At 29.1% G+C, this 23,547-nt stretch overlaps 2 protein-coding genes across 2 annotated transcripts in view; both read right to left on the reverse strand.

Annotated features, from left to right (window-relative positions):
• Positions 1-977: 977 nt before the first annotated feature.
• Positions 978-2,110, reverse strand: LOC121132241 (uncharacterized). Its single transcript, XM_040727623.2, has 6 exons — positions 1,966-2,110; positions 1,708-1,911; positions 1,550-1,645; positions 1,393-1,479; positions 1,225-1,323; positions 978-1,160 (listed from the first exon to the last, which is right to left on the reverse strand). The coding sequence occupies exons 1-6, from the start codon at positions 2,015-2,017 to the stop codon at positions 1,036-1,038; spliced, it is 663 nt and encodes a 220-aa protein (XP_040583557.1). The 5' UTR covers positions 2,018-2,110; the 3' UTR covers positions 978-1,035.
• Positions 2,111-11,511: 9,401 nt separating this feature from the next.
• LOC121113691 (trace amine-associated receptor 8b) overlaps positions 11,512-23,547 on the reverse strand; it is an 89,916-nt gene continuing 77,880 nt past the window's right edge. Inside the window, exons 6-7 of the mRNA XM_040707535.2 lie at positions 12,289-12,414; positions 11,512-11,891 (exon numbers count right to left, since the gene is read on the reverse strand). Of these exons, the coding sequence (XP_040563469.1) occupies positions 11,649-11,891; positions 12,289-12,414 (369 nt within the window). The 3' untranslated portion in view covers positions 11,512-11,648. The remainder of the gene's footprint in view (positions 11,892-12,288; positions 12,415-23,547) is intronic.

Genomic DNA, 23,547 nt, shown 5'->3' on the forward strand with positions numbered 1-23,547 from the left:
GAAAACATTTTCTTTAGTGTTTTTTTTTCTAGTCTTTATTTTAGAATTCATAAATATATAACCTAGGTTCGAATATGATCAAAATACAAATCAAAGTAATTTATTATGTATATGACACGTAATGAACATATATAAATTAAGATACAAAAGCAAGAAACAAGGAAAGTATAAACTAATAAAATTTACCTTAACACTTAAAATCAAATTAAATTATGTAAAAAAAGTATTTTTATAAATGATATAGAGCACATGTAAAATTATTAATTGATTGAATTAAAAATAAAAAGTATATTAAAAGAATTAATAAATGTTAAGAATTCAACTCCAAAGCGTAACTCTAGTGTTTTGTTTATACATAATACAAAATTAACGTTCACACCCAGAGGAACACGAGTGTCCCATCATATTCTGGCGAACCTATCATTAAAAAAAATATTTTCAATTAGTTCTAATATGATCAAAACGATCAAGAGTTTACTAAAATTATTTTTGATTTTCTTTTCCATTCACGGGGGGGTTCTGAAGGGGTTAAGTACGTTTGAAAAGACTGGCCATTGAAAAAAAAAACTAGGCCCCTGTCAAAAACAAATAATTTTTTTCAGTTTTTAAAAATTGAATATAGTTTTAAACTTTTGTTTGAGCTGTTATATGTATTTCCCGACTTGTTTCTTGATATTTATGAGGCAATTAATCTAGAAATGGACCTAAATGGGATCGATAGTTTCCTGATAATTCATTTGGTTTGAACTTCACAATGACGATCATTCGTGATTATATTATATATATTATGTTATCAGATATTAAATTGGTGTTGAATCAATTATTGACAAGCTTTTTGACTTAAATATTATAATTCACTATGTGTTTGAGTAGAAACAAAAAATGAACAGCCGACATTTATCAAAGAACCTATGCGATTTAGTGAGTACTGAACCCTGATATACCTATGTCGTATGAGTTTGAATTAATTGCTAGTATGAAATGTTGCAAGTTTATTGTTATCATATAAGTACATAATTTATATGAATGACTTTTCTAAACGTCACAAAGTTTACAAGTAAGGGCACAATTTTTTCTTAAATAATTATTATTTTTGCATTTCAATTGTGTTGTTCTTTTTTCACACCAAGGTGTTGGCTTTTTATTTTGACAGCTCGAGTCTAGGAGAGAAAAGAATTGAGGCATTATTTAGTATTCATATTTTATAACTATGATCATAATTACTGCAGAGTCCGCAAGTCTTGTCACAATTCCTTGCGTATGATCTTAAATAGCAAAATACACCTTTGAACCTCCTGCAGTAGGAACGTCGATCCATGCAACCTGAAAGAAATAGGCAAAAGAAATAAACCAGTCATTGAGTTTAATTGAGCATTGCTCATGATGACTAACGTGGCGTTGTTGTGGTTGTCGTGGTCGTAGTCGTTGTCGTTGTTGTTGTCGTTGTCGTTGTCGTCGTTGTTGTTGGCATGAAGGCTTCTGTAAAAAGTATAATTATGTGTACATATATTTATCTATTAAGAAAATGAAATTTTATAGGTATTCGTACCACACATTCTACAGGCCTTTTCTAAAGTGGGAAGGACCAATTGAAGCCACCATATTCTTTGGATTTTCTTACATGAAGGCCTAAGGGTGAAACAGACTAGAAGGGGGGTAATAATACATTATAATTTTTATAAGTTTATGTAGATGTTTTAATGATACTTTTTGTTACTGGACATGTAATTGAAGGCGTACTAGTTGTAGACCAGATTGTAGGGATTGTTGTCGTGGTAGTTGTAGTCGTTGTGGTAGTTGTAGTTGTTGAGGTGGTTGTAGTTGTCGAGGTGGTTGTAGTTGTCGAGGTGGCTGTAGTCGTTGTGGTGGTTGTAGTTGTCGAGGTGGTTGTCGAAGGGGTTGCTTTGAGTTCTATAACATATATTGATTGTTTAAATATATAATTAGGATTTTACAATTTTTTACGTGCTGAACAAAGGCTTATCCACACAAAAAGAAGGAGAACAGCAAACTTCATATTGTATTTAACAAGTGATGCATTTCAAATTTGTTATTAATTTATATAGTTTTTATATTGAAGACGATATATTAATATCCACTTGGAGAGCAGATTTTTAAACATAATTATGTCTAATACTACATTTTAGAGGCTAAATTGTTGTTCATAAGAGATTTAATTGGATACAGATGAATAATGAAATTAATATTCTTAGACACAATAGTTCACACCATCACAGAGATAAACTTTGTAAGGATGAATAAATCTGTAACATATAATGTGACAATCAAATTCACCTTGGAGATTCTAATTCTGCCAGTCAGTGCTATAAAGATTTTTCTCGAATTTGAATTACATTCCGCAAATTATTGTCCATTTCTATCAATAAGTTATTCTTGTTAACCCTTTGCTTAATTTTTTAAATAACATATAAAATAGCCAAAATTGATTATCATACTAAAATAATAAAAAAATGAGGGATTTTATTTGAAATGCCATAACCGGGAAAATATAAGTATCTTAGCTTAAATAAAGGAACTCTAAAAATAAAGATAAAATTGTTCAATATCTTAATTCATCCACATATTTAAATGAAAAGTCCTTAATTAAGAGATTGGGGTCATTTTATGAAATTGAGTTTATTCAATTTTAGCCCAACTTTTCTAATGACCACTTATTTTCGCGGTATTTAGGTAAAAAAAAAAAAAAATTGAACGCAAAAAAACATTTCTACCCTGAATGTTACTTTTCCAATCCTGAATTTGTGGCTTTTTATTCTTTTTTCAAATAAAAGGAAAAAAACTCCTCAAATATTGTGATTATTAAAGCACTTTTATGCTTAGAGCTGTAATATAATAATGTTTTAAAAAAATAAAGTGTTGCTTAAAGTTCAGAGATATATTCTGATTGTTTACTAGTGTTTCATTTGTAGAGGGATCTGAAAATTTGATCTTCTGCTGTGTATTGATTTAAAAGTTATGTTTAAAACGGTTTAGACTTTTTTATGACGTCTAAAGTAATCTGAAAATGACTTTTTATATAAAGTTCTCTATTTGTAAAAGGATTCAAAGGTTTTATTTAATTCCAAATCAATGTTATGATTCTTTGAACATTTATATTGCAAAATATTCAAACTTTGTATACATATTATCCATGTATTGCACGGTGTGATAAGGGAACAGGGACACTCTCTTACATCCCGCAGGGTGAAACAATTAAAATAGTAAAAAGCAAGCTTGTACCAATGCAATTTTCTACTACTCAAAAAAACATTTCCAAAAATGTATAAAAGTGGTTATTCAAGAAAAATTTGCCTCTACCAAGATACTTCACAGAAAAATGACAAAAAGAGTATCGATGTAAGCAAATACAAAAAGCTTCCCTCAACAAGGAGTACTTACGTTTTAACTAGTTATTAAGTTTGTCTTGAAGAATCTATAATCAGAGAGATCTTAGCTTATGTTGTTGAGTGCACCTGAGATTGTGAATTAGAGAATTATTTTGGAATTTGTTGAAAACTATACAGCTTTCTCTGTAGTTTATCTTCACTTTGTATAAACGATAATACATGCTTAGATTTCCAAGCACCAAGGAAATTGATTATATGCTTGGAGATATGGGTGAATTAATAATAGAGCTTGAAAAGAAAGAAACTAAACATACCACCATAGAATGACCTCAGTCCAATGATTAAAGCGTCCCACCAACCAATTTTTAAAAGAAAAGTAAGGGATAGGATAAAAGATACCCTGGCTGATATGAATTAACTTGGTAGCTCTACATGTGAAGCTTTTCAGCCACTTATGAAAGTGCCTAACTCTTCATCTGATATAACATGGAAATTATTTGTTGAAAACGAACAAAATGTTGATCTCAATTCACTACTTCATTCAAGGAATCTGAGATATGTTGACGAGATGATAAAAGCTAAGAGTTGATTCACTAATTGACAATCTCAGCAGCATACACTAGATAGAATCTATCTGACTATAGATTATTCAACACAAACTTACTAATTAGTTAAAACCTCATAGCATATAATAAAATCTGCGTCTGATTCTGCTCAATGATAATTTATGCCGTAAACAATAAAACAAAGTAGGGGTTTGGGAAGTTTTTTGTTGTAGGCATAGACATTAGTCAAAATGTATACTTCCCCTAGCATTTGATAAGAGCAGAAAGAGAATCAAAGGAGAATATAGTTTACCAGTACAAATTGATATTTCAAATTTTATCCAGTGTTATACAAAAAGACGAAAAGCCATTTATCAAATGAGAGATGCCAAGATGGAATATTCAACACAGCACAATAAAGGTTTTGCCACTACATTGTCAGACATGTTTAATATTGAAACTAAAGTTTGTAAATTATTTTCTTGTACTCACACCACACTTGGATTCAGTTCAGCCATGAATAAAAGCCTCTTCATGATTGAGAGAGACATAAATTTGGAAGTGATCAAAATATTTATTACACTCATGTTACCAATATTTCATTGCTTGAAATGTGTGGACATCTGGATTATCACCATCTCAAGCATAAACAACTTGAAGGTGTAAGCCCAAGTCTGATACTCCAAAATCAATAAAAGGATTTGATGCATCGTTTAGAATTTTTTATATGGGGACTACAAAGTTACAAGAACTTAAAATTATGGAAAGGTTCAAAAACGGTGCGATAGAAAAAGAAGCCTAAGGAATGAAAAAAGAGTAAAAAAGATTTAGAAACGTTGAAAATAGAAGGTAGTCCTTTCACAAATGTTGGCGAAATAGATATTATTTACATGTAATATTGTAAAAAAAAAAAAAAAAAAAAAAAAAAAAAAAAAAAAAAAAAAAAAAATAGAAGGAGAGAAATATAAAAAGAGAAAAGAGTTTTCATTTATGTCAAAAAAAAAAACTTGTTAATGACCTCAGAGGCCTAAAAAAAATATCATTGAAAAATATATTGGTTTTTTTAAACGTTAACTTGCTAAATTTCAGACTGATCTGTTTCACAGTTTTTCACTCTGTTTGTGGTAACACCAAGAACAAACTTATAAATATGTTTAAGATTATAGAGTCCCTTACAAAATTAATAATACTTCTATGCTAGGTTGTGCTAAATAAAGTTACAATAACCTTCCACAATTAAAGACTATGAATGCTAAAGCCATAGATGTCAACGGTCATCCTAAAATTTCATAACTCTTTCCTTGAAGTAACTTTTTTATATCTTTTTGACACTTCAAGTACACCATAGACATAGTTTGTGAGGGACGGGAGGAGCTAGGCCCTCTGAATTTCAAGATTTAACGTAATGTAAAATTGGGCCACTCCTAATAATAATTTCAAATTCTACATACTACATATATGTCCTTTTTATATATTTGTGAAAACCAATTTTTTGTGTTGAATTACTTATTTTGTATCTAATAATAATATTAGATATTCAAATTATGAATGTTTACTTAATATATTTATTATTTTCTAAGTACATTAATTTATAAAATGTTAAAAATACCTAATTGTATCACTTACAATCTATGTTTATGAGAGATCACACATGTTTTTCGACGTTTCCACTATAGATATGAAATAGATACAATTATCCTTTCTGCATCACTTTGTATCTCTTTCTACCTTCAGTCCTTTGTTAATGTGGAAACGTGCATAAAATATCCGAAATTACAAATATATGTTGTGCAGAAGATGTAAATTGTATAAACATATTGTACAAGCTCCAATTTATAGGTCTTATTATACTTTATTTATTTAGAACATGAGTCATATTAATTACCGAATATACGAGATGATTTGGTTTATTTTTGATCTAATGAAACTATATAGTTACTTTAAAATAAATATAAAAATACTGTGGGCGTTTGAACATCATTATGTGCTACGAATTCGTCAGAAATGTTCTTTTCTTTAGTCAAAAAGTATATCTACTTTTTGACTAAAGAAAAGAATATCTTTAATATATTGACCATGCATTAAAAATATTCCAATTAAAACATTATCCACTCCACAAGTATTCTAAATTATTCGTTTAAAATAAAACACACCAATTTTGGCTTGCAACTTGAACAATTTTATTATTTTATCTAAATAGTGTACACAATATATAGATAAGGACTTAGAGTGATACACATTCAGGCGTATAATGGGAGCTAAAGTATGAGATATCATGGGCTTGGGTATTTCAAGATTTGTCATTTGTACATAAAATTACTTGCGTTAAAAGTAACAGTACCAGAATCAAACTTTATTCCACCTTTTTGTCCGAAAAGTTTTTTTTTTCTATGAAGTAAAACTTTTTTTTCTTATGAAGTAAACTTTAATTTTGTTAAAAATATGAAAGTTTAATTGATATTTAAAAATGAGGTTAAGTTTGTCTGTTTTTTTTGTTGTTTTTTTTTGCTTTTTTCTTTTTTAGAAGGAATATATATTTAATTATGAGTGTTTTGATATCTCAACACCTTACTAGTAAATTATTTTATTTGTTTGATATTATAATGAAATATTTTTAACAACAAGAACATATGTTTTATTCATGATTGTGATTGCTTTATCATAGTGACGATCTTTTGTCATTTTGATGTATGATGGACAAAGAATAGTAACATATATTGATATCAACATAGTAACTGTAGATACATAAATTGTACCCGTATATAAAAATTGTTTGACTTAGTTCAATAGGAATATCATTTACATATTTATTAAAATTTTTATAAATAGATTGAATGATGATCATTTGTTTCTAAAAGGGGATATGATACAGAAAAGTTCTTCAAATCCTTGATTGCTCACTGGGATACTTTGATCCCTTGCAAAACATCCACCATTATCTGGAACTTTATACCCATCAAAAGTACAATTTATTGTTGATAAAAGTATTCTATGTAACCAAATTTGCTGTTTAGAAAATATTTCAATGTTATTATCTAATTATGATAGGATTAATAATATTTATTCCTCAGCGCTTTCAACAAAGTAAATCTTCTTTCGACCTAGAATTTATAAATTATAAAAACGCAACAATTGAATCAATTAACACAACCTTCCTATATATATAATTGTTCAGGGTCTTATAATATTATGTCATACTCATATTCTTAAGTCATAAATACAGTTGAAAACTTACCTGTCTGATTCTAAACTAGTTTATATACCCCCAATGTCGATGATTTTAGGAAAAAATGGCAGGGGGAAATAATGTCATGGAAAAAATGGAAGCGGAAAAAATGCCAAGATTGCAACAAAAGAAAAGTGTCTAAATTGAAAAAATGGTAAGGTTCTTTTAAACTGATAAAGTTTGATCTAACCCAAAATATAATACATAATAAGAGAAAAGAAAAATAAACAAACACGACAGTGGTTCCAATGGAAGGAGTGCTAATCACTTAATTCTCAATTATGAATTACAATATGATTAGACATGATGGACTATTCATATTGGGCAAGACTCTTGGATTGACGGACAAGCATTTGCAAAATACTATGCAAAATTAGCGATTTCCACTTCGTTATGATCGAGGATGTGTCAGAAGAAGAGGGGATTGGCTGTGGAGTGACAAACCATTGAGATAATTCGGCAAGTAGTCAAAGTTCGAGTCGTTGGGGAGTGCGAGTAAAACTGTAAAGCTCAGTACAGTTGGAGCAATCTGAAATTGCAATAGAACGATGGTCTTCGTCTCTTCATAAACCTTCTTTCTTGCCCAACTCTATATATTCATTCATTTCAATTTAGAATGAGAATCCAGCTCCGACTTCATTAACTTATAAAACAAATATTAATGTAAATTCCTTTGTCAATGGTTAATTCCGTCAATTAATTTATTGATTGAATAAATGTAAATACATATTTTATGACGACAGAAACGACTCTAAAAAAATTATTCGACACTCATGTAATTATATAATTTGGTTAATTTAGGTACGTATAGTTAGATCCAACTCTATGGGAAGGTTTTAGGACCTCAAAGATTTCAGGTGGCTTATATTTCTCTTAACTATATTGTATTTTAATAGTTTGGAATTTGTGAGACTGTTGTGTGTACTTCAAATACCTATTACCTTTCAATTACAGAGAAATACAATCTTTTTTATTTATTTTGATCATGCTGGGTATTAGTCCACTTCTTTTGATCCTAAATATACTAATATTTTTTCAAAGGCCCTTAAAAAGTTAGTTTTAGGAATAAAATATATATGATCAAATTAGTAATTTCAATCGTTATTTTCGGCTTATGGATGTTTAAAAAATGCGTAACTTTCAAGTAATTTAAATCTTATTCCATGGAAAAAAAATCAATAAAAAAATTATAAAAGTTACATCTATCAACTTGTGATTAAATAAATATGTTTACTTATGATTATGAGAGCATGAATATGATATATTAGATATTATTTTAATGTTGAAACATATCAAACATAATACACACAAACAATTGGATAAATGAAGCGACAAATTTTTAATCTAGAAGTGTTTTTCATATGCTTAGATGAATCTTCATTAATTAAAGACAGAAATACTTCCATCTTGTCTAAGAATTAGTACAAAAGATGGAATCCGAGATACTTTATCCTCAACAGGAGACGCTTGAATTTCAATTTCTACGGGAATGATGGCAGATTGAAACTTTACCGGAAAAAGAAAACCAAGCTAAGCCTCAAAAGAGAAGAGTCGACTCCTTCCTTGGGTGGGGAATCTTGTCAGATATGAATAGTCCATCATATCTAATGATATTGTAATTAATAACGGAGAATTAAGTGGTTAGCACTCCTTCCATTGGAACCACTGTCGTGTTTCTTTATTTTTCTTTTCTCTTATCATATATTATATTGGTGATAGATATTATATCAGTTTAAAAGACTCTTGCCATTTTTTCCATTTAGACACTTTTCCTTTTTTTAATTTTGCCATTTTTTCCTTGACATTTTTTCCGTTGCCATGTTTTTCCTTGCCATGTCGATGTATAACTAAACATTTTAAATATTATGAAATAAGTATACTGCATGTAATTTTATATTCATATAACATTGCATGATCGGGCTTTCTATTTGTAAAAATATTTTATACTATAATTGGATTTAGACCGTGAACATTAATGTAATACAAGTAAGACTGTCTTCATGTAGATATATATGTCCCACAATCCTTCACTCCAATTTCACAGGTTTATTTAAATACCACAAGAAATTTAACAGCATATAGAGCTCTTAAAATAGAAAAAGGCATGAAAATTAAATTGATTACGTAGTGTTAATTTTGTCGCCAATTTTAGTATTGGTCTCTTCTTCGTTTCGTAACATTGTATCTCAAGAAAGTCAACAAGATACAATATTTTTAATGCATATATTTGTAAGAAATATAAAAATGAATTTATTTAAAATACCGTCAGAGAGTACTCTGAAACATAGTTTTTGGCCAGAATCCCTTTTTAGAGGTGGATACTCTCTTTGTATAACCAGAAATGTTATAAATACATACTATTTCTACATATTAGTTCGATTGGTAAACAAATTTTTGTTCTGTGAAGACATTTGAAAAAACCATATCCTACAAAAATATATAATCAATTCATAAATAAAACAATTTTTATTTCCTGCTCCCACTACTAAAAAAATGGAGATGAAACACTTAATATATATAATATTAAAAAAGAATGCAAATTTGATTATAGTTTCGGTTACAAAACAAATATTATTTCTGGAAAAATTATCTCTGTGTTCATGATCAATTTTGTTACCGAAAATAGAAATATTAGGTAGATTTTTTGGTGGAGCAAGGGGCTAAGTAGAATATTTACTGTCTTTGTCTAACTTACCGATACTTCACTAAAAATCGACCTAAAGACTCAACAGACAGCTATACTGACAATTGAGAAGGTTCCATAGGGCAATGAGTCGTAGTTCTACTTTGCTCGTTACTCCACCAAAAATTGACCTAATGTTCAACAAAGTAATTAGCGGAAAAACTTTTATAAGAAAAATCAAAATTGAATAGTCCAATGTAAATATTTCTAAGTATTTAATATATATTAGGACAATATCATTTAATAACAAAGTATCTATTAAAATTGCTTTCACAGTTGTTTTTTTCCAATTATTTATATTTTTTTATCTGTTATAAATCATTATTGACCTTATCATTGATCTCATTTCCCGAAAAAATTTCAACATATGTAAATTCTACGATTTATTCCTTGAGTGTAGGTAGCTATATTTATTATGACGAGTAATTTGTTTATTTTTGCTGATCCTTCCCTTGTTAATGTATCCCATAATTATATATTGTAGAGCTTTTTATCCAATCACACCCTAACTTCCCAAAAAAAAATACAGAAAAAAAAATTATCTGTATTTTTCTTGTTGCCAAATAAAAATAATTATTTATGAAATAGATTATTTTTGCAATATAAGAATGAATTTTGCGTGTTCTATACGACTAATCTATGTATATAGCAAATGTCTGTGTATATGTGTCTGTGGGGGTTTCTAGGAATCACAGTCAAACCAATAATTTGATTTGGTTGAAATTTTTCATGTACAAGAGTTTCTTTTGTTGTATCTCACAACTTTTGCTCCAAAAATAAATATATAAAGGCCCAAAAACATAATGCGAAAATGCTTGCACCTTAACAGTTTAGGGACAAAGAATCAGAAACATCGATATTATTTTTGATGACAAAATTTCACCATTTTGAAAAGGGGAATTGTTGAGTTTTGAAGATTATAATAAAGTTCTTATCAATAAATAAAATCTAAATCATTTATATTGTTTCCTTTGTTAATTAAAATTTTTTGGTTCCAGTTAAATTTTTTCTATATTTTACTTTTAGAATATACAAAATCCCATAGATCATTTAATTTGTTACCACATCAAATAACTTTTATTTCTTGTTTGAATGAGGAAGAAAGAATTCACATTATTTCTTATTTGTACTAAAATATTATATTTTTTAAAGTGTATACATTTCTTTTAAGATATTTCTAAAAAGTATTTCAATTTCAAATTACACAGTTACAGACCCTTTAGTTTGTTTATTTTTCCAATAAAAAATAAATAAAAAAGATATATTGGAATACAATTTTGAATTACTATATAAAAAAATATTTCCACTTTTTTTAAATCGAAATACAGTCCAATCTGGTTAGAAGTCAATTTAGTTTAAGATTTAAAATTTTTTCTATTACCTTTCTTTAAACAATATTTACATAATGTATTTCTTCATCTGATAAATCTTTTTGTTGAATTAAGACCTACAAAAATGTTAAACAAGTGTTAATCTACAATTAAATGGTGTCGGGTAATTTCTCCATAAAAAAAAACTCTAATACATTTTTAAAAACCTACTTATTGAGCATTTGAAGAGCATTCTATTGTTATTCGATTAGAATGTCTATATCTTGAAATGCTAACATTTGGGATTTAATGGGATTATTTAAATAATATTAGAATAACCCTCGTTCAAAAGGGTTATTCTATTATTTTATTCTAAGATTTGATACATATTTAAGCTATGTCCATGTAAATTAAATTATATATTTCTTGCAAACAATTTATTTTATGACATATAATATTAAATTATTCACTTATTTGGTTAATTAATTATTACTAGGCTCGTATTTACAATCATTGACTATATTTTTTTTAATATAACTATTCACTATCAAAAGTTGTTGTCAAACACCCGTTATTCCCGGATGGAGGGGTTTGTGAGCGTTCATTCAGCACTTGTAAGCTATGATTGGAAACAGCACGATCTAAAATCTCGCCCCAAAATTTTTCATGTATTCCATTTGTATCCGTGATACCTCCATTGACTCCTGCTGAGACGACATCTCCAATCGTATCCATTCCAGCTTCTGATGACCAGGTTAACGGCAGAGGTAAACATCGTATCTGTAATTGAACAGTTATGATTCATTTATCAGTTTGGAGAATTAACAAGATTAAAATAAGATTTTTTATTCTTCAGAAACATATTGATATTAATACCAAGGGCCTGAAGGTATGATTACTATTTATAAATTTAGTGTACATCAGAATATCGATGGAAATTACCAAAATAAAGGACTTCATAACCTAGAAACCAATCATATTATTGTTAAAAAAATAAAACATTTAAAAGTTTACACGTAAAAAATCTTCATGTACCCTGTAAAGTATGTTAAATTTAATTAAATTATGAGTTGTGCAGATAAAAACGTTTTGGTAATTTGATATTGAATAACACTATGTTAAAGCATGCATGCTTTAACATAGTGTTATTAGAGATATATGATGAAAACAGCCTTACCTTTGTGATATAATAATGTAATGTTGCCCTCCGAAACTTTTCGTTTAATAACCAATATATAAACGGTGACCAAAAGCTATGACTCGCTGCTATCCATGAAACCACAAAGTCAACAACCGATGGTGGCTGAAAAGTTTTTATATAATTAATAAAATTCAATTTCAATATTTTGTTGGTCTTATTCAGTGGTTTAAATTTTATTATTTGTATTTTTTCAAGAGTAAAATTTAAATGACAGGCTTACTGAGGACATTTAATTAACAAAATAATCTAAAAATAGTGTTTGGCACAACTTTTATTCAGTATATGAGACCTCAGCTCTAATGATTGCTTCCATACATGGCCAAAATCTCTTGCAGACCTTAAGTCAGACTCGAACTTGGTTCACCCCTTCTTGATGGCAGTCTCTAGTGTGAAAACACTCCTGTGAGAAATAGCACACACCCTCTCCTGTAGACACGGCTACATAGAGTAGTCTAAAGGATTCGCGTCTGGAGATGAGGACTGCTACATGCTGAGGTTTCAAAAGTCTGGAAGGCATTCTTTCCGAAAAGCTTGGGTATTAGCGCTCTGATCACACGGAACTCCATCTTGAGTGAATACAAAGTTGTGCCCAAACTTTTCTATGGTGCAAAGTTGCGCTTTATTATCCAGAAGTTCGATGAAAGCATCTGCATTGAGCCTTTTCCTCCTCTCCACAAAAATGAATGGGGGAAAAAAAACTATCAGAAAAGAGCTAAACTTTACACGAATTTTTGTTGGCCGGTTGATAATTCAGAATCTTTTTTGATCCATCCAACCGTCTCAGCTTGCTTTGTTCAGAGATATGATATATTGTTGTTCTACTCCCTAGTTTTGGCTCAATGTCTTTCCAGATTGAAATAATTAAATGTGTACTACTAGATAATATCAATCCGGTAGCTCGGTTACAAATAAAAATGAATAAAATTATCACTTATATGTGTATATGAGCCCACAAAAAAATCCATTTGTAAGGATCTAATTGTTGTTTTTTTTCTTATCATTTCTTCTTCTTATAGTTAGAAATTAACATGAATACTTTTTAACAGGTGTTCGGGTGATATTGATGTATATTACTTTGTTTTCCGTTGTGCTGATTTTGAGTCCACATTTCAAAACATGAACCTTGGACTCTTCATTCTAAATTTACCAACAAATGAAAAGTCCTCAATAAAAAGATATCGGACATTTTTACTTAACTTCAATCAGTAACTATTGATTTTTTTTTGGATGGATACCAATTAGCATTTAAGGATTAAGAACCAATAAAAATTAATCAGCCAATTATTTTTTCAAGTTAACCTTTAAATCCCAGTCAATATCATACAAAAAAAGTCCTAGCATGAACTTTAGGGAAGTTTATGCGTACTTTTTTTTCATACCTAAAGTAAATCAAATTAATTAGAGGCAAAGTTTTTAATAAGATACGAATAATAACTTTTCTTTTTATAATTTAAAGTCGTAGTTTCAGTTCAATTTTATTGTAGACCAGTGTGGCCACACATATAATTTTAGACATTTTTTTTTTGTTTTCTAACACTAAAATACAGTTAAAAGTAATGTAACAAACCTTAATTGTGAAAGAAAGTTCAGAAATTACCACACTGACAACATTTATGTTTTCAATGGTTAAGTAATTCCAAACTTTTATTATATTTTTTTTTGTAAAAAATAGTGTGATGTTGTTTTTTTTTAATTTATTTGGATTTGGTTTTTTTAAAGAAATGCCATATTGGTAATAATTTACTTATATCGATCATTAATTTATCTATGCTGACTAAAATGTGTCAATTAAATATGGTCACTGATATACCGTCGAGTTCTAGTTTTAACATACAAATGAATGACTAGTTCCCAAACTGTTGAATGCACTGTATTTGAGTCAACTTCTCTCCATCTCCAAAATTAATATTGTTATTGTTTCATCCCCCCTCTAGACATAAGTATATAAAAACAGGCTATATTGAATTCAGAAACAAAATGTTGATAAAATAGTAAGTAGAAATACAAGGTTATACCATAACGTGTTTACGACTGATGTTTGACTTCCAACACACTTTTAATAGTGACGTCATAGTGTATAAGTAGTTGCGTCTTTTGTTTACACTTTCCATCGTATAAAAAAAAGAAACAATCTACATTCTTGATTCTACAATTTGATTTGATTTAATTTCATTCTAATAAAAGATATTCAAACCCATTAAGGATCTTCCACGTCGTAGTGAAGCATATGAAGCTAAGTCTCAGTTTCTACAGAGGATTACTTTGCCATAGTGGACTACAGCGAGGAACAAAGAACATTCTCGGATTTCACTCAAATCCATTAGGAAAATTAAATTGAAGGCTTATTAGTCATTACTTATTAGTTATTCTGTGTTAACTCTTTACCCTTGTCATTATCAATTCTAGCATTCAATCCAAGAACAATATATTCAATCCATATATATTGTAATTACTTATAAGTTATTTGTATTGACTGTCATTTTTTAGAATGGCTATAAATTATCATAATCATTCTTCATCAAATAGAAGATACTAGAGGAAGACTCCTTGGAGAATGTGTGTGTGGAGTTCAAACTAACAAAAGATCGTGTTACCCCGTCACTCCCGGTTTTAAAGAATAGGTCATTGAGATAAAGTGCAACATTAATACATATACTAAGGATCATGAATTTAAAAAAATAAATCATAATGTACATTGTTCTGTAATGATTTAATTAAGCTTAAGTATCTTAAAACGAATACTTTATTGAAATAGAACTAATTATTCCACTGTCAAAGAGTTCCCATATTGACTCTTTGTGAATTTGACACAAGAAGAAAACTTCGCTCCCAATATCATAGCAGTTGTGTTTGAAATAAATGTTGACAGTCCAATTTTCGAAGAATTGCTTGACAAAGTTTTTATACTTAGCTAGAACACAGTTTTTCGCACGTTACTTGATATTTTTCTTTTTATGCTACTTTTGTTTATAATATTAATAAACTAATGAATGTACGAGTCCTAATTTTTTTTATAACTTAATATTCTTCCTTAGGATACTTTTCCACAATTATGCTGATGAGTCGATCCATCACATATATTTCGGTATCAGGAAAATTCCCATGAAACTTAATGAAATGCTTCTCAATTTTTTGCAAAATTCCACAAAAATCCCGGCAGTGCAGTCCCCCTCTTGATAATTTTTTAAGCCATGGACTTGGAGGAACTTGGGTGCTGTAAGTATTACACCCCAGAGTGGGAAGTTTTTGATGTAACAATTTGGCCACATATCCAGCAATATAAATAAATCCTTCATCTTCACATATTTTAGGAAGATGTAAATCATTAGATGTTTGTTCTATTGTATTTTCATCATTATTTCTATCTTCCTAAATCTCACCTTTCATGATTTAAGGATAAATTATATCATCTAAGTCTTGATAAAACTCTATGTTATCTTCTGAATCTGCTTATCTCAAAATAGGACCTAAAAGGACATGCAGGATTAGTATATATGCATTAGTGCATTGTTGATACTACAACCTGTAACTTGTTGAAACATAGAAACAAAACATTGGTCTTCTTCAGATCTGACGGGAGCATTCTCAATAACTATTTTTTCTGAGCCACTTATTACCAGTATCCGAAATTGTTCCATGGCCTCTACCGTACTAGTATGAGATGGGGTTCGTTCAATATATCTTATTCTTAAAAAAAAAAATTTAAAGACAATCTTGATTGAAACGAGATGTCAATATATATGGGAGGCCAATTTCATTATTTATGTATTGATACAATGATATCAAAGATTTTGAAGATATACTTATGCCTTCTTGGTAGGCCATCAAAGCAGATGAGTTAGGCAACAGCACTTCACCATTTTTTATTTCCCTTAATTTGCTTCATTATTACAATCACATATATCATGCATTGGATAATATCCTTTTCTATATCTAAATTTACTCCATAGGCACATCCAAAGTCCTTTTTGGATAATAGTCGGAGCTTCATCTCATCAAAGCTCAAGAAAGCTAAGTTTCCATTTGGAGTATCGTTGGATTTGATTGTTGAGCGATAATTTTAATCATATTTGATTGTAACCAGGAGCTGTTTTAAAATTTCGGATCTAGTGTTTGAGGGTTGTTACACAAGGAACCGGAAGTAGAACACTGGATTGAATGTAACAGTAGGCTTTTGAGGAAAGAGACTTCAATATTCGTCTTTTAAAAAAAAACCCTCTTCATTTCATTTTCGAAACCTCTTCCACTGATAATGAGTTTACATTGAGCTTTAGTAAATCTCTTTTATAGTTTTCCTTTCATCGCTTCCTTAAAATTAGATTTGTATTTTATTAATCTATTTTCCGATTGAAGGATTTTCACTTTTTCGTGTAAATCTGCATTCTGTTTCCTTAGTGACTAGAGTTCTAGAATGAGTGGATCTTTTCTGGTATTAGAAGCTCTACTAATTTGTATATTCCGAGATACACATGCTTGATTAGATGCGGTAACCTTTCCAAACACAAGTGTTTGAGTTGATTTTACGTTGGTTTGGGATGATTTGTCTAATGTCTCCAAATATATTTCATTAGAATCTTCTTCAAAATGGTCCGCTATCCTAATTCATTTGGTTGTCCATGTAGCTTGCTCAAATCATATTCCAGGTATGAGACCTCCGGAAGGGATATCATCTTCTTTCAATTTTCTTTTTAAAAGTAGTTCCGGCAGTTCACCTTTCAATCTCTTTTATAAGCATTTTCCTCAAAATGATTCTCACAAATTCTAGGGTATTTTCTTAAGGGGTCCTTTCGATGACAAGCACTTTCCCAGTTTTTCCTCATTGAGGGATCCTTTGGAAAATGATGATAAATGATTTTGTTAGGAGAATCACAAATGGCAACTGCACAACTAACCGTTTCATTGTGCAAATACATTATACTGTTTCGGAATGTCGAATAGGTATTATTATCGTAATAATATGTATTTTGTAAAATGTAAATAACATATAATATCATTCTCCAAGAATACCAAACTTCTCTCTCATGGCCCACAACGTAGTCCCAGCTCTTAATTTTAGCCTTTATTGAATTTGTATTTGGTACCCTTTCTATTCACTATGACGTCAAAATCTCCCTTTCTTGCCCAGCAGTTGGTTCGATACATCAAATTGAAAATTTTAGCAAGCCCGATTACATGACGGTCTAACCTTGTATTTCTATTAACCTTGGTAGAAATATAGTTATATTTAATCAATGAAAAATGGATATTTTTTTATAATAAAACTTTTTCCAGATATCCTGATACCCAGATTTCTGCTATAGAAGCTAACTATTTTCAGTTAAGAGTAGTACAAATTATATCTGAAAAATATATGAGTATAAATTTAGTTATTTACTATCTACTTTCCAACTAACAGTATCTTAATATGAATTACTAATCATAAATGACCATTAAAAACACTAAAAATCAAGTGTTGATTAGAAAATGAGATTCAAATCTTCAGAGTTTTAAATTAATTGGGATTTTTGTTTAAAAAAGTTCTGACTTATGAACTGAAGTACATACATAATCTTTCTTTACTTCAATTCAAATCCTAATATGTTTAGTGTCTATTCCCTAAGGGTATTTAGTCATCCCTACAAAAAAAAAAAAAAATTTAGGAATTTGAAACTTTATTTTCCATTAGAAGTTGTCACATATGATTACTAAAGATGTGCTGTTTGTTCAGATAAATGACTGTTTTGATATTAGAAAAGGAAAACAATTGGTCGATTTTCCTTTTTTTTCTTATTTCTTTTTTCATTCATTTTTTTATTAATATTTCTTGTACAACATCTCTCCCTCTAATAATAACTATAGTTTTCAACTTACCTTAGTATTATTCAATATAATCAATTTTATTAGTAAAATGCCTTAAAAAAGTTCCCCCTCCGCCTGCATTGCATTTAATTAGATCTCCATCTATCCATTATTTTCGGACTTCATACTTTTCCATATCGATATCCTAGAAACACACCTTCTGATCCTCTCTTCATGTTCTGTTCAAGGCATCTCGGGGTACGTTTACTAAAATCTACCATCACCACTTTCTCTTTCTAATTCTTCTTCCTTTTTCTCTCTCTCTCTTTCTATACCAAGAACTTTTTTCCCTGGCCTCAACTAAATATTAATCCCTCAGCAACCTAATATAATAAGTTTTTGATCACATTTTACATCACACCATTGAGCTATATCCACTATAAGTGTCTGTACGAGTAAAGGGATTGAAGAGAAAACACAAATTAGTAACTATTGTTTCTCTGAACCTTTGATAATCGGACAAAAAAAATATAGAGTTGAATACTAGATAATTAAAAGGTATGAATAAGTCATGTCATTACTTTACAAAGACTATATATTTCTTCATCTCAATAGATGAAGTATATTGAAAGTTGATCTGAAGTTGACTCAAGGATATTATAGAAAAAATATGCTTGTTATTATGGATATATATTTTAAACGTCTATTTTTCTTTACTTATTTAAATATTATGATACAAATAAAACTTTAATATATATATATGTATATATAAATGTTATTTTTTTATATCACGGTGGTGGAACCTTGGGTTCCTATTGAAAAAATATAAATTAGTATCATTAATTCTTAGCTACTTCATTGATTCATACTCATTCAAATTAAAATTAGAAAATATTAATTTGTAGTATCTAATTGATTAATTTCTTATTTCTATACTTTTCTATGTTATAGTATATTTAATATCTAGTTGAGTCTAAGGAAAAAATTTCTTGGTATAGAAAGAGAAAAAAAAAAGGAAGAATAATTACAAAGATAAAGTGGTGATGGTGGATTTTACTCAACGTGCCCTAATCTTGTCTCTGTGTGGATTTCATTTTGTTTAATGGAAGGATTGTTCATTGTACAGATAGTACTTCTAACCTTGTGAAATAATCGTATACTGCTATGAGAACTAATGAGTTCCATAAAACGACAGAATAATTCCCCGAAAGCCCAAGTGAGGAACAGAAAGAGTTCTCATTGTCCATCCACTGCTCTTTCATTGAAATTCTGAAGTTCTTTTGTTCTTAAGTCAACTCTGCTTCGTTTCTTATTAGAATAATTTTTTTTCTTGGAATAAGAAGAGTCTTTTAGTTTCCTTGATGTATATAACGCAGAAATAACTTATTTCAATCAAAATTCAATTTATAAACTGGAGTTTATGATGTATAATCTATATGGATAATTAATTATCTTTATAACTTGGACCCTTGATTTATTTATTATATGTGTGCCTCTTTTGTCATTGGAAAACAAGTAGAAGATATACTAGATCCTAAAGAAAATGTGCCTTTCTTTTCTCGATAGGTTTAGTTACATTGGCAATGCACTTTCTATTCTACTAATAAGTATATTTATTTCTGTATAAAAATGTCTCATTTCATATGTATTGTGTCATTAATAATTTGTTGAATCCATTTGTTTTATTTTATATTAATAACTTATATTATTCTACTTATAACTTCTAGTCATAATTAAAATAATTTAGAGTTGTATTTTTTTAAATTTACCCATACTTGTTTAACTTAAGTAATATAAGTACAACTTATATTACTTTAATAAATTATCTTAATAATGTTCGTAAAAAGTAGTCGAATCTGCTCTCTTGAAATGGATGATCAAGTTAGAAGTATCATTGGTCAATTTCCTCTATCTGGCTTTGGTCTTATCGCTTGGAGAACATATCTGAAGAGTTTTCGTATTTACATCTCCTCAAAAATACAAGGCCTGCTTTTTGCAGTTGTATTTGGATTTACGAATAACGAAGAACAACAGCCTGAATGGTCTTAGAGGGATCTTAGCCTCAAATGGTGTGCAAGGTGTTTTTCTAAGATCCGTTTCTTCGAGTAAACACTTGGGTAGGCTCCATGGATTCGAACATGTAGATGTGGAATTTATTTAAGGTAGTTTAATCTCTTTTTAGTGTATTTGAAGTATGAATGGATAAAGACAGATTATGTTCCTAAGTATTCACCATTAATTTTTGATTACTCATTGTATAAAAAATCATATTAGCGATTTTAAGGAAATAAATTTAGGAGATATCAATGTTAATCGATATATAATATAGAAATATGAAATTTATTATAAGAGTTTCACGAAGTAAATCAAATATTCCTGAATTTGAAAATTTCGACTACTTTTTAAATTAAGATCATAGTCTAATTGGAAATAACGAAGATTCTCATTTCTATAGTAGAATCCCGTGATATTTTATCCTCCAAAACCATCAATTGAATCAACATTACCATATGTCTCGCTCACACTTTTTACACGTACTCGCTCAATGCCCATCCCTAATGATTACTGATCTTAGTAGCAAATACAACTAGCTTTTTTATCAACTCTCACCCTCAAAAGAGAAAGGAAAATTTTGAAAAAAACATTTGGTAGCTAGTCTTCTGTATTTTTCTTACTGCCAACTGTTAATAATTAGTTATTAATTCTTACGTAAATTAAATTGATTAATTTATCAAAATAAGTATCCATGACAGAGTATAAAAGGACAGGAATTCTAAGTGAGGGCCATTGGTTGATCTAAATTAATATAGCAAATCAAAAATGCTATGTAATACCTTTTTTGAGTTCATAATACGTTGAATCAGCTGCTTTAAATTATAAAAGAGTCAACTAGTAAAATTTAATAAAAACAGCTGAAATGAAAATACACTACCTCTTTGTTTATTTCAAAAAGTGAAATGTAAAACACAACTAGCCTTTTTATTCACTCTCAACCTCTACTGTCAAAAGGGAATGGGAAGATTTGATAAAACATACTGGAGCTACTGTTCTCTATTTTTCTTGTTGCCAACTGTTAATTATTATTGATACAGTAATTATCAATTATTATAAGCATTTATAATATAAGTTAAAAATAAAATATATAAATTAGCAGGCCACAATGTAAAACTGACTTGTAGAAATTAATTTGAAATAATATTTTTCATTCTGCATTTTTATTCTCATCAACCAAGGTTCATAATCAAATAATATACAAGGTGCAGCTCCATTTAATAACCGACATGTTTTTTTCCTAAATGAATCATCCGATTTTAGTACAATCCAATCCCCAATGAAAGTTGAATCAAAAAATGTTTTTTATCATTCAATATAATCGCCTTTAGCGTCAATCGAGCTCTGAGACAGGAACATATATTGATAAGTGTCTCCATTAGCAGACTTTCTGCTAGATTTTGGGCATCAGCTCCAAAGAATTACATTTCGTTTTAATGATACTGATAAAAAACATTCCTTTCTATTTTTAGTTATCGATAATCGCTGCAGTCTCAATTTGCCAATTGATTGATTGAGTTGATATAAAAAAAATGACAAGATTAAAATTGATATTACAACTAAAATATAACTAACTAAGGTATGAAATTGATACCGAAAGTCAAAGGTGTCTCTACAGGGGCTGGAATGGAAGTAATGTAAAAAAATCTCCCAATACATACAATTGAAAATGTAAATATGGAAGACATATTTTACAGTCAAATTCAGAATTTTTGAACTTAATTTTTTTGCAAAAGGCTTCTTGTCTCTTTAAAAAGAAAATAATAATTCTTGGGCGTCTAAACATATTCCACATACTTGAATATAAATTCTAAAATGCACTCAAATATGTATATGAAATATTGGACTGTATTTGTAACTATATGAAGTAAAAATAAATTGGGATTTGCTTCTTTTCTTGACTTTGTTGAAGATTGTTTTTATGTTGACGAAACACATACTAAAAAGCAAATTATCTACATACTATTTCATTGAATAAAGAAGAAAGAATATGTTAAATTAAAGATGATCACAAGAGTAGATAAAGTGAGGCATTTTTTGCGACTGAGTATATAAGATATACCTACCACATTAAAAGGCTTTATCAAGATAAAAAGAAAAAAGAAAGGTTTATCTTTCTTTCTAACAAAGGTATTTATATGTATTAGTATACCTTTAATGAGACTTTCAAAATAACTAAAAGGAATGCAATGTTCATGGCTCAAATATAAGGTATCAATAAAAGAATTTATATTTCTTCCTATTTTGAGAAAAATACGATAATGCATTGGAAGTATATATATTATATGGTGGGTTATTAAACACGCCTTTGATCTTAAAAATGCCAGGTCTTTTAGAAAGCGAAAAAAAGTATCAATTGTTAGTTCTGAAGGCATATAAAATTTATCCAAATTTGTAAATTCTTAATTGATCATAATATTGATTTTTTTAAATTCAAATTTGGCACATATTGAAATATTAGTAAAATTATTAAAATTTCAGCCTTTTCTGTTCTTTGGCTCAGGATTTAGATGCTTCTAATGTTTCAACCTCAATGCCACATACCCTATTTTTAAATATCTGTATTTTGAATATTTTTGAAGCTTAGAATTTACAACTCTAACCATAAATACTGGAATCTCCCACTGATTTATCAAAAATATTCTTTTGTCAGCAATTCATTTGTTCTCACCTAATCCATGTACATGCTCAAATCGAGCTATAAATTGTAAGGTAGCAAAAATCTTTCCATGTACTCTTTAATTAATCTTATTTGAAAGTACTTGTTTGTGTTTTTCTTTTTGAGAAAAAAAAGTTGAGAGATACATAAAAGATACGGGTGTATTACATTTTTCCTATCTATATTTGTTCTTATTTGTAAATTAAATACAAAAAAAATCACGTCTATTATAATTACTATAATAAATCAGCATGACTAAACGTTATAATTAAGTTCTGCAGAAAAACGAATTATATACAGGGTTGATTTTATCCCAGAGTACGCATTGTATTTTTTTCAAGAGTAAAATTTAAATGAGAGGTTTTGTGAGGACATCGAATTAACAAAATCATTTGAAAATAGTGCTTGATACAACTTTTATTCAATATGTGAGCCTTAATATGAGATTTGAATCTTTTGCAGACCTTGACCCTAGTTTGGTCCACTCCTTCTTGATCGAAACCTCTAGAGAATGGACATTCCTGTGAGATGCAGAATTTTATGTCAAGTGTGCACACATTTGAGAAATTTTTGACTTCGTCAAAACAGATTTTGATCAATTTGGTAAAGATATCTAACCCGTCAAAGAAACAACATCTGTAAAATTTTAGACTTGTGAAGGTACGAAGGCAGGTTTGGAAGTCCCTCAAAGTTTGACCCTTTCGAAAGACTTGGAACTTTAGTAAGTCATTACTCCATTTGGAATA

This window comes from Lepeophtheirus salmonis, chromosome 2 (genome assembly GCF_016086655.4).
Source record: "Lepeophtheirus salmonis chromosome 2, UVic_Lsal_1.4, whole genome shotgun sequence".
Taxonomy (NCBI): domain Eukaryota; kingdom Metazoa; phylum Arthropoda; class Copepoda; order Siphonostomatoida; family Caligidae; genus Lepeophtheirus; species Lepeophtheirus salmonis.